Source organism: Ambystoma mexicanum, chromosome 2q (genome assembly GCF_040938575.1).
Source record: "Ambystoma mexicanum isolate Mex_15411 chromosome 2q, UKY_AmexF1_1, whole genome shotgun sequence".
Lineage (NCBI taxonomy): Eukaryota > Metazoa > Chordata > Amphibia > Caudata > Ambystomatidae > Ambystoma > Ambystoma mexicanum.
Window position 1 is genome coordinate 598,811,152 of NC_090924.1, and position 13,363 is coordinate 598,824,514.

Here is a 13,363-nt window from a genome sequence, read left to right on the forward strand (position 1 = left end):
GGTCTCGGTCTGAGTCGCCGTTTCCACCAATTTTGCCTCTGACAGTTAATCTTTGTGAAAATCCACACAAGTCTTGGAGCAGGAGAGAGACATCCACCCTCAACTCCCCAATCATTTGTTCCAGGGCCAGAGGGCCGCTATCTCCACCAGGATCGTAGATTCACCCGGTGGCAGTTCCTGGCGATCTCCTGCTGTTTCCGTCGCCATCAAAGCCTGTGGCTTTTGAGTGAAGCTGTTCATTTTGGGGTGCTTGGAGCGTGTGTACAGGGTTCAGGTTGGCATTTGGTGCAGACCTCAAAGCAGATAGATGAATAAGGGGCCTCATCCCAACAATGTCAGATCCTCCACACTGCTTCAATCCCACTGGGGTAAGGGTGCCATCTCTTCAGTTTGTAGTATACCCCCAGCTGCCACTTCCAGGATCCACAAGGCCAGCACCTGGGAGGAGCATGTCCCTCTAACTACAGCTGCATCATGCACTCATCAGTCCTTTCCATCTGTTGTCTCAGCCATGCACTCAGGCCACGCCAGGCTGTCCACACATTGAATGTGGAGGTGAAATGCTAGCACATGATCCTTTGTTGATTTACCATGTTCCTAATCAGAGGTTTATTGAAAAGACCAGCTGCAAAAACTCCTGGTTGACTCGGAGTGAAGATCAAACTGCAGACAGGCAGCTGTTGGAGTTGATAAATTTTCAAAATATGAGCTTTATTTTAATAATTGGATGTGTACATTTTATTTTTCTGTTAATTTCTTAATGCAGGCCAGTAAAGTTGAAGATCTTGGGAAAGTAGATTTTGAAGAAGAAATTAAGAAGAGATTTAAAATGGTGTATGTTCCTAATTGGTTCTCAGTGGATCTCAAAACGGGGGTAAGAGTCTCATTTGTGTTCTTTGTTTTGTTGATCTTGAAACCAATTCACTTTTTTAATGCATTATATGCATTTTCCTTTTTTATGAAATCTGGTGTTGTAATATGCTTTTGATAACGTCCATGCTTATGATCACATGTCCAGGTATGTTTAATCCGTTGCCTCAGTATAATTTGCAAAGTGGTTACTATCTTACTCTGGTGCTCTACTGGACTTCACTAGCCAGTCGCACATAATGATTTAAAGTAAAAATTCATGAACAAGTGGTTTTTAGAAGTCGTATGCTTAGATTAGTCCTCCTCAACATAGGATATCGGAACACTTTTTTAAATAATGCATTTTCCAAATATATAAATATGGGCGCAGTGTAAAGTATTTGTCCATACTTTATACCATGTACCGAAAGTGTTGTAGTAAAGATTGACGAATCTGGACTATTTGTCCCTTCTCCCAAGAGGGGAGCCATCCCCTTTGAGGCTAGGGAGGTGAGCCCGCTCAGCAAGACCCTCCATAGGTGTCTGGGCAAGTGGGACTTCACTGGGAGTGACTCCCCTCTTGGGGACAAGGACTCCCATTCCTGCAAGGAACTTGGGCCCAAAGTACATTGTCTGCCTACATGGGAATTGGAAAGACTGTTACTTCAGTTTTCGACTCCCATTAGTGACATTTCTCCAATCTCTTTGGCTTCAGGTAACGCTGAATCTCACCTGAACTTCAGTTAAAGATCAGTGACACACCTATTTTGTTTGGGATGACGTGCATAAAAGAATGACAAACTGGGAATGGAGGAGCGAGAATCCTATGCGGAGGCGACTCTCTGACGGGAGTACTTTCTGGAGGGGAGGGTTGGGGCCATGATAGTCTGCAGAACCCGCGGTAGCGTGGTGTCATGATTCCTGCCCCTCATGTCCCCAGCCCTCCAAGACGTCAGGCTGGAGCCAGGCCACGATCACCTACATGGCCCTCAAGGGCCTCTCCATCCCTCCAAAGACCCACTTGGAGTCAGACTTGGCGCTTGTGGCACCAGACTCACTCACTCCCATAGGATAACATTTGGGATTGGACTTGTAGTGAATTGATGGGGACAAGATGGATGCCCCCACATATTTCGGTTCCCAGAACTGCATGTGTAGTCTAGTCTTTTGGGTGTGGCTCAGCCCAGAGACACCTGGGATACCCAGAGACTATTTAAGCCACGCCCAGGTTGAGAAACATGCTTTGTGTTTTCTGCACCTGAAGCTTGACACTCACTGTGTTCGTATCAGTCTCCAGTAGGCCTGCATCTTTCTTCTGCGCTCAGCTCCTGCAGGAACAAGAACACAGTTAGGAACAGCCTTACCTTGCGGCGCTTCTGCTCATCATTCATCGCTTCTTCTGTTCTGCGGGCATCTTTGGCGGTGTCATTCCCATCCCGGCACGCCGCTTCCTAAGGAAAAAAGGCATTAGTAAGCATTCAGCAAATCTTCACTTATTTTTAAAGACTGTACAAGCTTCAAACGCTTACCTGAATCCCAGCCGCTCTGGGGGAACTCTTTCTCCGGAACTTCTCATCCATTTGCAAGAGGGAAAAGACACTCCAGATTAGCGTGGAAACATCTAGAGGCGCCGCATACTGTGCTTACTCACCGCATTTCTTCTTCATAACCGGCATCCACGCTGAAAACGTTGCAGCACCTAAAAGACACAGAAAAAGAACTCAGTTCAATACAAATACGAAAGGGTCGCATCGCGCATCGCGCTCTCGCTCACCTTCAGCCCTACTCATCTCAGCAGCATGTCGCCATCCCGGACACCTGCCATCATCTAAGGAAGAAAAGCAACGAAGTTAGAGAACTGTTCAAAAGAGTCATTATACTTACCTGTCGGACTCTTGCCAGTGAAGTAACTAGGCAGCAACGAGCCCGCATCAATCAACGCGCCCCTGCGCTGAAAGCAGGACGGAGAGCACACTTTCCAAGAAAACAAGGTGAGCTGTGGATCAAAGGGAAGGGTTGGACCACGGGGAAGAAGGGGTTCAAGCACACAGAGACAATAGGGAGTTAAACTCTACCAATCCTGTGTTTCAGGCCCAGTCTCCAGTTGAGTAGACTCCAGGGAAGGGTTCGAGGTCGTAAGAGGCCAGAACAGGCTGAGTGACGACCCGTGGATACCAGGTGAGCGTTACACGTGGTGAGGAAACAAATTGACGCCAAAAGGCTGGCATCCTGATCGGCCAAGATCGCTATGGAGATGGCCTGGTGGCGCGACCAAACAGAAGCCGTGGTGGGCCTGGAGCCCATTAGCTGATGCAGAAACCAGACAGCAGCCGAGAGACTGGATCCACGATATCTGTGTGAGAAGTGCATCAGCTGTTGTGAGGGGTCAGAAACGAGAGGCGGACACAAAGTGGTAGTGTTTTCAAAATCACACATCTTTATCAAAAGGAAGGGGTTGAATAAAGGCCTATGTGTCCCTATCCTAAAGAGTATCCCTACCTGGTAAACTTAAGATTTGTCTGTCTTGTCGTAAAATTATAAGCACTGGCCTTGCGTCCAAAACATTAATCTCACCCTCACACTAAATAAAACAACTAAGTGTAAGGAAAGTGTCTCTGATGTAAGTTTGGTGAAAAGTGTTCAAAAAGCAAATGGATGAATTCAACAAAATAATACTTGGATCCAAAGTGGTGTTTCCCCTTCCCCTGGATGTTTCGGGTAAGATGGCATAATGGTTCCTTTCAAATACGGACTCCTTAAAGATGGCAAAAGTCTGCATCCAAAGTGGTGTTTCCCCTTCCCCTGGATGTTTCGGGTAAGATGGCAAAATGGTTCCTTTCAAATACGGACTCCTTAAAGATGGCAAAAAGTCTTTCACACAACCACTTCTCAGGGATGACAAAAGAGTATTTTTCAAGCATCTCTTTCAAAAAGGTCTCTTTCAAATAACCACTTTCTTAAGGATGACAAAACTATCTTTTTCTAGTCTACACTTCCTTAAAGATGTTAACAGTAGTTTCTTTAAATGATGAAAGTAGTTTCTTAATATAATGAAAGTGTCTCTTAAACCAATAACTTCAATTGGAGAAACTCATGGTATGCTCTCCTGCCGGGAGGCTTCTGTATCTTTCGTATGGTTTGCCTGGTATATTCCCCTGCCAGGAATCACTTTTCTGGTACACTCTCCTGCCAGGTATATTCTCCCCAATTGCCCACTGCCTGATGCACTTCTTTCTCCGGGGCTTCTCTTTACTGTTCCCATTGTCTTTCCGTTTACCACAGTTGCTATAATTCATATATGGAGACTTGTTCAAGTTAGACCTTTTTCACTCCTTCAATAGTATTCAGCTGCTCTTGGCAGTACTCGCTCCAACTTTCCCCATACTGGCATCTTGTATATGGAGATTTGTTCAAGTTTGTTCTTTCAATTCCTTCATTAACATTCATTGGTTTGGGGCAACACTTGCTCCAACATTCCACCATACTGACATCTCGTATATGAGCACTTAGGCAAATTCTCTTTGTTTTCTGATTATTTGAAATTCACTGAGAGTTCTTAAATCTTCGTATGCCGGTCGGAATGCCCCGGGGTCCCCAAAATGTCTGGGCAGACTCACTGATATCTGGCACTCCCTTCAACTAGTAGAATGTTGCTGCTGTGAAGGTTTCACCTCAGGTTGGCGTCTTCTGTGATGCAGAACTCCTTTCAGCTCTTCCGCTGACTATGTGCTTGCCTGCTGGTAAGATTGCTGCTCCAATTCTCGACCGCGTTGCAGGTAGCTTGTTCGCTGCTGCCTGTCCACCAGCGGTTTTCTGCCACTGCCTGAGGCTTTCTCCATGGACCAGCACCTCTCCGGTGAGCACTTCCTGCGAGCGGCAACTTGGGAACCACTGTTCCCACCAGCACAATCCTTTCTCAGGGCTTTGCTTTCTCCTGTGGCTTTGCGTTCTTCTTCCTCTGTTCAACTTCTCTCTCTCCTCGGTAAAGGCGCACACCATGTTTAAATGTCCTGTGTAGTTAAACCTCTTCATAACAACTAGCCTGCGTATTCAGTTTAGTGTTTCTTCTGCTCCACATGAACTCCTGTCTCCTCTTCCTCGTCCCAGTACTGGAGGTTTTATGGGAGTTGGAGTCCATAATACTCTTTTGAGGTGATTTTGTTTGCGTATTTTAGTTGACACAAAACCATCAGACTGGAGGTGGTGTGCGTGTGTGCTCATAAGGTGTGAATGTTATGCAGCTGACCGTATGCCATCAGGATCCTAGTTGTAGAGCAAAAAATGGGTGACCCCTTCATCGCTGACAGAGGGGAAGCTACAAACAGTATTCAAACAGTGGTCATGTCAAGCGGAACAATACAACTTAATTAATGAGGAAAAAGCAGACTATAATGAAATTGCACCCACAACAGACACGACAGATAGACCTAGAGAAAACATTGTTTTTTTTTAAAAGACTGTGATCATTTTATTATTTCCAACAGTAGATAAAAAATACATATTAAATCTGCATGGGCCCATACTAAATATTGGCTTAATTATGTTAAAGTAAAGTGCACCACAATTAAAGTGCTTATCATACCCTTTAAAGAAACCGTCTAATTGGTCCACACCGCTCACGCACAAGAACAACTGGAACCCCGAGTGAGTGAAGGGAATCACTCAGAAGGGGGCCAGTGCTCGCTGGTGCTGTTGCGGATTACTGGCTAAAATCTCAGCAACATACATTCAAACAGTAATAATTTGCACAAAAGTTGACAATGGGTTGCCGTTTGTCAACTACTCTAGCGTCTGGGCAGCAGAATGAACTGGAGTCAACCTGACAATAATTGTTAACGGTAGTTTCGAGAGTATGAAGCATCTAAGTGTACTTCAGTTGATGCCTGTCTTCTTCAGGATGGCGCACTCCCAGGAAAGTGGTTGCCACTTGATATTAATACATGCAGTTATGAAGAAATTCTAAAACCAGCAATGGATGCTTGCAAACCAAGACAAAAAGTCAAACCTAGAAAAAGATGCATAAAAAGACAAAGAACAACAAATTAAAAAGGAGCTCTGTGGGGAACTGTGATGGGAACTTCTTCCAATGTCAAAGTTCAGAAGAGCCTCAAGGCAAAACCGGGAGAACTGATCATTACCATTATCTCAACTAGTAAGGCTGGTCCCAACATCCTGTGGATTAGTCCAGTGATGTGCAGGCCATGCCAGGTACAGATCACACTGAATGAATCTGTGAAAGCAAGGGACAAGAACATTTAATAAAAACTGGGAAAACGCTATCCCTAATTTTCAGTACCCACCACTCGGCTATTAAAAAGGCCATTAGTAAACATTGGCCGTTATTACAACTAAACAATTCCGACTTGGATCCCCCGTGTATGCATTTAAAAAGGGCAAGAACCTTAAGAACTGGTTATCCCAAGCAGATCGGTCCCAAGTTAGAAAGAGGACTGAAAACCATCTCTGAAGCCTGGGGGATGAACTACACTACCTCGATTAGTATTTCTCCCTCTCACGCATTAAACCACTTTACCTGCCCCCTCACAAAACACAGCCATTGTCTCTCTGCCACTTGTCTCCACTGTCCGACTTCTGTAGCCTAGTCTCCCGGTCCACCAGATACCCTTTTGACCTCACCGGAGCACATTTCAAAGTGACCTGGACTTCATGACGTTTTTATTTTTTTTATTTTATTTTTTTTTAACTTTCTTTATTGACATTTTGTCTTAAAACAGAGCAAACCAACAATAAGGCCATGCACTGGCTATAAGAAAAGGAGAAAAACACCCCCGCCCCTCAATTTTTCCCATTTTTTTTTTTTTTGTTTTTTTTTGTTTGGCGTTTGGGCAAGGCGGGTTCCGTTCACTGAGGAGAGCTTTGTAGATGTTCGTTACAAGGCGCCCGTCTCCTTGAGCTTGGATTGTGTTATGAAGAAGCAGCCAGATAGGTGGTTGTTGCAGGAAGGTCGGTATAACTGCCTGCAGTGAGTGACGGAGCCTAAAGTAGATGAAGGTATCGAGTGCATTATTGCTTCCTCTTTCTTGGGCTTTTTGCGGGGTCAGAAATGTGCCTTCCGGGAAGATATCGTTCGAGTGTAGATGTATCTTTTCTGACCAAAGCTGGAATATTTTTTTGTTTGGGATGGGAATTCCGGGGATAAGATTGATCGGGAGAAGAGAAGAGGAGAGAATCTTGATGTGACATTACTATCCTTAGCAATCTTTCTCCAAATTGAGTATGTGGTGGCAACGGGGTTCATAGATGATTGGGTGACTGGGAACTGTCCAAAGATTATGGAGCGAAGGAGGTGTGGTGTCGCCAGCGCCCTCTCTATCTGTACATGGGGTCTTATGAACTCTGTGGCGTACCATTGACTGAGGTATTGGGCTTGGGCCGCCCAGTAGTAACGTTCCAGGTCCAGGAGAGCCAGTCCTCCTTGTCGTGTCGGCAGAGTTATTGCGGTGTAGGCAACTCTTGCTACCTTACTGGCCCAGACGAAGGTCAAGGACCATGCTTTTAATTCGCTGAAGTAAGAATTATGTGAGAAGCAGAGGGATGTTTGAGAATAGATACAATAGCTTCGGGAGAATAATTTTCACCAGTGATACTCTGCCCCAGAGGGTGAGTGGTAGGGATTTCCACCTGTCAATTTTGGATTGGATGATGTCCGTAGTGGTTTCATAGTTGTCGCGTATGACCTCCTCCTTTTGTCGGGACATGTAGATGCCCAGGTACCTGACATGCAAGTGTTGCCACTGGAAGCCGAAGTCGTCAGCAAATTCAGCGGTAGCGGCGGTGAGTGGAAAGATCACTGATTTGCTATTGTTGATCTTCAGGCCTGAGAAGCGCCCAAACTATAGTATTGCTCTCATTGCCGGGTTCAAATTCTCGTTTGCGTTCTGTAAGAACAGGGCTACGTCGTCTGCATAAAGTGAAATGATCATCTTGTGTGGGCCGAATGTGAGGCCCCTGTGGAGGTGGTGCAAGCGCATGTCAGAGGCCAGGGGTTCCATTACTAGGGCGAACAGAAGTGCGGAGAGTGGGCAGCCCTGTCTAGTTCCCCTTCTCAGCTTGATGTCGGCCGAACGGAGACCCCCCAACATGATGTTGGATGTTGGCTTTTTATAGAGTAGTGAAATTAGATGTATGAAGCGCTTGCCCAAGTCCATCCTTTCCAGAACTGTGAAGAGGAAGGGCCATTCGACGTAGTCGAAGGCCTTCTCTGCGTCTAGTAGCACTGCCACTGCCTGACAGACTGAATCGAGGGCTTCCATCGCCTTTCTTCTAACGTGTAACTTATGAACTTGAACATTGCTGTGCTAGGGGCGCTTGGATCTTCCCAAGTCGTGCGGCCTCATGGTGTTCTAACCCTTTTTGTGTGTACCAGTAGGGGTTTCTTTCATGTGCTGCGTTCCGTTGCCTCCGCTTGTCTGGGGCGGGTTCCTCTGGGCCCTTTCCCTTTGGGCGCGAGCTTGATTGTTCTCGAGTGGATGGCAGCCTGCTTGATCAATAAATATACTTGCTTCTTTGAGAGATTGAAAAAACTGAGTTTTTCCCTGATGTTGTATCCTCAGTCGGGCTGGAAACCGCATCGAATAAGGAATCTGGTTAGTGCGTAGCCTTTGTTTAACGTGTGTAAAGGACCTCCTCTGTGCCTGGACGGCTGGCGAGAAGTCAGGGTAAAAGTGAACAGTGTCACTGTCATGTTGTAGTTCTCCCTTCTCTCTATCCATTCGAAGTATCGCGTCTCTGTCTTTATAGCTAAGTAATTTAGCAATTATTGGTCGGGGCGGTGCTCCTGGAACAGGTTTTGACGTCAGTATTCTGTGTGCTCTCTCGATGACAAATAAGTGCGAGAGTGATTCTGGTCCAAAGAGAGACTTGCACAGCTCTTCCACGTAGTCTTCCATTTTGCCCTGTTGTTGCTTCTCACTTACCCCTACTATCCGGATGTTATTCCTTCTAGAGCGCCCTTTGAGATCTTCGTTTCGTGCGTTGGCTGTTTTCATTTGGGCCTCGAGAGACGACACCTTGGTGGTCAGGGATGCTACTCCATCATCGAGATTGGAGATTCGTTGCTCTGTTTCGTCTAGGCGCTCATTGTGGGTATCTAGCCGGTGTTGCACTTGGTCGACTTTGGACGAGAGGTCATCCAGTTTGCTGTCAAGGTTGTTGATGCCTGATGTCAGTTCTAAAAGTAGTGCCTTGATGTCAAGCGATTGGGGGTCACATTCTTCATGGTTTGATGTGCGTGACGGTGAGTCGAGATCGCTGTTGTGTCTTGGTGTTTTGGCTGAGGTGCCGGCTTCAAAGTTCAGTTTGCGTTGCATTTTGTCTGCTTTCCCCATTGTGGAATCGTGTGGGCAGTGTTGTTGGTCGCTCGATTGGAGGGTCTTGAAGGTGGATGATGCTGGGTGGTGAGTTTTTTTTGGGGGGGACTGCCTTGGTTGTTGGGGTCCCTTCACCTCTGAGGGTGTGTGCGGGTCACTTTGTTACTCTGTGATGCTGTTTTGTGTTCAGCTTTCCGTTCCTAGCAGGTGTCCCCGGTAGTGCCAGGAGTGAAGAGGTACTATCAGCCAGACATTTTGCTGGTGACCCTCCGCTTTGCATGGGGGCAGATGCGCGGCCACCTGCCTTTTAATGCAGGAAGGTATTCAAATTTCTCCTGGTAATTGGCTTGGCTTGTACTGGCTGAGGTATGTTTATGCTATTCACGTTGCCTCCTTTGTATTGCCGAAGCAGAGTCTATCCCCTGGAGATGATGGGCTGCTTGATAGGGGACAACCGAGGGGGGTGCTTTTTCCTGGCTTTGTGGGGTGGGGGGGATCGGTGAGGCCTGCACTTGGATTGCGGGCAAAAGTGATTTCAGTTTTTCCCTATATTTAGGCCCAGCCCCCCACTGCACGCACTGTAACCTGGCAACCCTGCCCGGGTCTCGCCCTGTTGCTGTTCCTTCGATGGCTGCTGCTGTGGCCCCGGAGTGCTGTCGGTGGATGTGTTGGCGGGGCGTGGGGAGACTCGCCGTGGACTCCATTGAGTCGCGCCCCCTCGGCCACCACGTCCCACTGTGATGCCGGGATGTTGCGCAGGGGGACTGGGCTGAGATGTGAGGAGGATCGGCTCGCCCGCTAGATCTCGCCGGCACCTTCCTCCTTGGGCGCTTTGGCTAGCGCCACACTTTTAGTTATTTTCCAGGGGGGGGGCTGCGCACTCTGATTCTCCTTGGAAGCTACTGGATCCAAGATCTGCGGCACCCGTCCAAGGCGTGTGCTGCACCCAGGGGCCGACTGCGTTGCACGGGAGCAGCTCTCAGCAAAGCCGGGGGGCAGGGCTGAGGCGCTTCTGCGGCAGTCAATAAAGGTGTAGCCAGGCTTCGCTTGTGCATAGGTCCACCGGAGCCGTTTGGCTGTCGTGGAGGCTCCACCGCAGGGCCCAGGGGGAGCGGGTGGGTGTCGCTGAGCCCTTCGATCTTCTCTGTTTCTTGGGGGCCTCACGGGAAGGCAGCCTCCGGTGCTGCCTGGGGGCGGTGCCAAGGTGCCTCTGTGGCCTTGGCGGTCAGTGTGGTTTCTGCCTGCCTTCCCTCGTTCGCAGGCCCGCCGGAGACGCACGGCTGTCACCGCAGCCCCACCGCGGGACTGTGGGGGTCGGGTGGGCGCTGCTGGGCCCACTGGTCTTCACCTCCTCAACAGGATGCTGTGATGTGCCGAGCAGGCAATAGGCTGCTTTGGGTCTTCGGGATCAGCTGGCACCCGGGCTGATTTCTTCTCTGCCTGTTTGTCGGGGGTCGGAGGCTGTTTCAAAGAGTTAAACCACTGGTAGATTCAGGATTGGTAAGGATTTATATGAAGGCCGCGCGGGAGATCGCAGAGGAGCAGCCATCTTGTTCGGGTCTCTAGCGCCCTCTTCATGGACGTGTATAACCAAGCTTACCTTGTTCTAGGTCTCCTCCTGTTATTCCTGCCCCCTACCCTGTGGGGCAGATTTCTAGCTTGCTTTTGCTCTTGGGGTTGCGATTGAATGTGGGAGGTTTTAAAAGGGAGGCTAAGCCCCGCCCCTTTTTCAGTCTCTTGTGGGGTCCGAGCAGCCACCGGAGGGAAGGGTTCGTTTTTACCATTCCTTTTATCAGTGGCCAGGTTTCCTAGCCCTGTTCGTGTGTGGGCCGTCTCATCTCGAAGGTTAAAGTTTGGCGTTGCTCAGCTTGCCGCTGGCTAGATTGTTTATGCAATTCTGCCACAAATGTTCTTGATTGTAGTTTGGACACTGTTGGGACATGTGGTCTTACAAAACAAACAAGAGTGACCTGGGCAAAACGGAGGTTGATGGGGAATGGGGATTACGGAGGGGATAATGTCACCAATGCTTTAATACACAGTCATACTCGAAGGGGGGGGGGGCATGGACTGGGGTCCCTCTCAACTCCCTCCGGTATAAGTCCCCAGATTGAGTCTCCCCAATCCCTTATGAGAGGGTCTTGACCCTGTCACAATTGATGGAACCAACAAACCATAAATCTCCTCCTCCGACCCTACAGCAACCTATGACCGTCAACCAGAGCATCCTAATACATAGACAAAATAACGTTCTTGCGCTGAAAGACCGAGTCGTCAGTTGGATGAAGCCCTTTCTCATTCATCAATCTACTGAAGTAATACTGGCTAATGTTCCCTTTCTTCAAACCCACGTCTCATGTGGAGTCTCCCAGGGATCACTCATTGGCTCGTTAATGCTTTAATGTTCCACTTGGCAACAATCCTGGAGAACATGAGCAACTCATTCCAGCTGGATGCTGATGACCTCCACTGATCGTCAGAGTAAGCTGTGACCCTAATTACACTTTGCAGATGAACAGCACATGACTTGAGCCACTTGAATAGAAACATTGAGATAATCACACTGGCTCTTCCCACCCATCACTCTTATCTTGCCAGTAGTCCTCTCCCCTCAGCGACTCATCAACCACATCAAATGATACATTCGAGCTAGGCATAGTTTTTGATGAATTTGTTTTCTCTCTACAAATCAATCTACAACCAACAAGTGCACACTTTAAACTCTTAAATCTTGATATGAGGGTGGTCGAAATAAGGGGGTGACTTGATGGCTCTTTATTGACGTGTATGCTAACATTTTGGGCTTGTTTTGTTGAATACAACTAACATTGTTTGGGGAGCGGGACTGATGACTGGGATTAAACCGTTATGCAACAGAGGCTCCATCCTGTGGAACAGTTTGCCTGTAGAACTCGACTCTCACAAATGCCCTCAGGGAGTCCAAGCAAGCCTTAACAAATAAATGGTCCCAGGCACCATCCAAGTTCCACATTCTCACGTGCAACATTGTGTGAAAACGGATGCGTTGTAAAGCACATTCGGCCAGTAGCATTGATTAAAACTACCAGCTTCTCAGTGCACTAGAATGCCCCACTTTGGTTCAGAAACCGTGCCCACTGTGGCCTATCTGATAGCCGAATTTACAATTCCTGTAAAGGCAATATTCTAGTAAGAAGTTATGTGGTCCCTAGGAAGACTTTTTTTTTAATTTATTTGTAAACGTCTGTAAAGCATGACGATTATCAAAGCATTTGGCTCCTTTGAAGGTGAATATCGAAATATGGCCTGCCACTGAATGTATATCTGAATAAAATATTTGCATCAGGTGTTTTAAAATGTTGCCTGGTCGGGATTTTGATGAGTTTGATCCAGGGCATTAAGCTGCCACTCAATTTCTTTCTCAATGCGAATTTGTCCCAAAAAAAAGTTTGTAACCTACTTTGTTTTATCTTGTTGACCGTTCTCGTTACACTCTTGTGGACTGGGATTTAACCAGCTTGTGGTAATTAAAAGTCTGAATTATTTGTTCGAATGATCAATTTAAAATATTATGAACATGAAGGAAATGGTCACCAACACGGAGGTGAGCGTGTGCATCGCTGAGTGTGCACAGCAGTTTAAAATCCATTTAAAGTGGGTGAAGTGGGGTGTGCGATGTTGAAATGTGTGTTGCATTACACAAATAGTGCTCAAAAAAGGCTTGTCATGCTTTGTGGTAGTAACTAAGTCTTAATTTGCAAGTGGTTTAACGTTTGCACCAATGTTTATAGACTGCATCTCTCCTTCATGCCACAAGGTGACAGCATTTTGCGCCACAATAGGGAATTACACCATTACTGGGAGTCTCCCGCGCATATGTATGCGGTGTATAGGGGGTCGAAATAAAAAAAAGGTTGGCAATTTCGGGGTCGCAGTGATGGGGGTCGCAGTATTTTATAGATCCCCACAATAGGAATGTGATTTTTCCCCTTGCACTAAACTTTGCCTCTCTGGTCAAATATGAGCCGAAGGGGCTTTCATAAAAGAGCACTTTTATACTATCCCATAGCACCCTCGCACTCGTTCACCTTGCACCCTCTCTTCGCACAGTTGCATACTGCTTCTCCAGCATGGGGTCTGGCATGGATTCACATGCTCATGAATATTCCCCGTCGTCAGGCTGGGAATCCTCGGTAAAGAAAAAA

At 47.3% G+C, this 13,363-nt stretch overlaps 1 protein-coding gene across 1 annotated transcript in view; it reads left to right on the forward strand.

Moving 5' to 3' along the window:
* Window positions 1–13,363, forward strand: part of WDR48 (WD repeat domain 48) — a 1,182,842-nt gene that overhangs the window by 653,306 nt on the left and 516,173 nt on the right. The window contains exon 12 of the mRNA XM_069647743.1: window positions 767–874. Within this exon, the coding sequence (XP_069503844.1) occupies window positions 767–874 (108 nt within the window). The remainder of the gene's footprint in view (window positions 1–766; window positions 875–13,363) is intronic.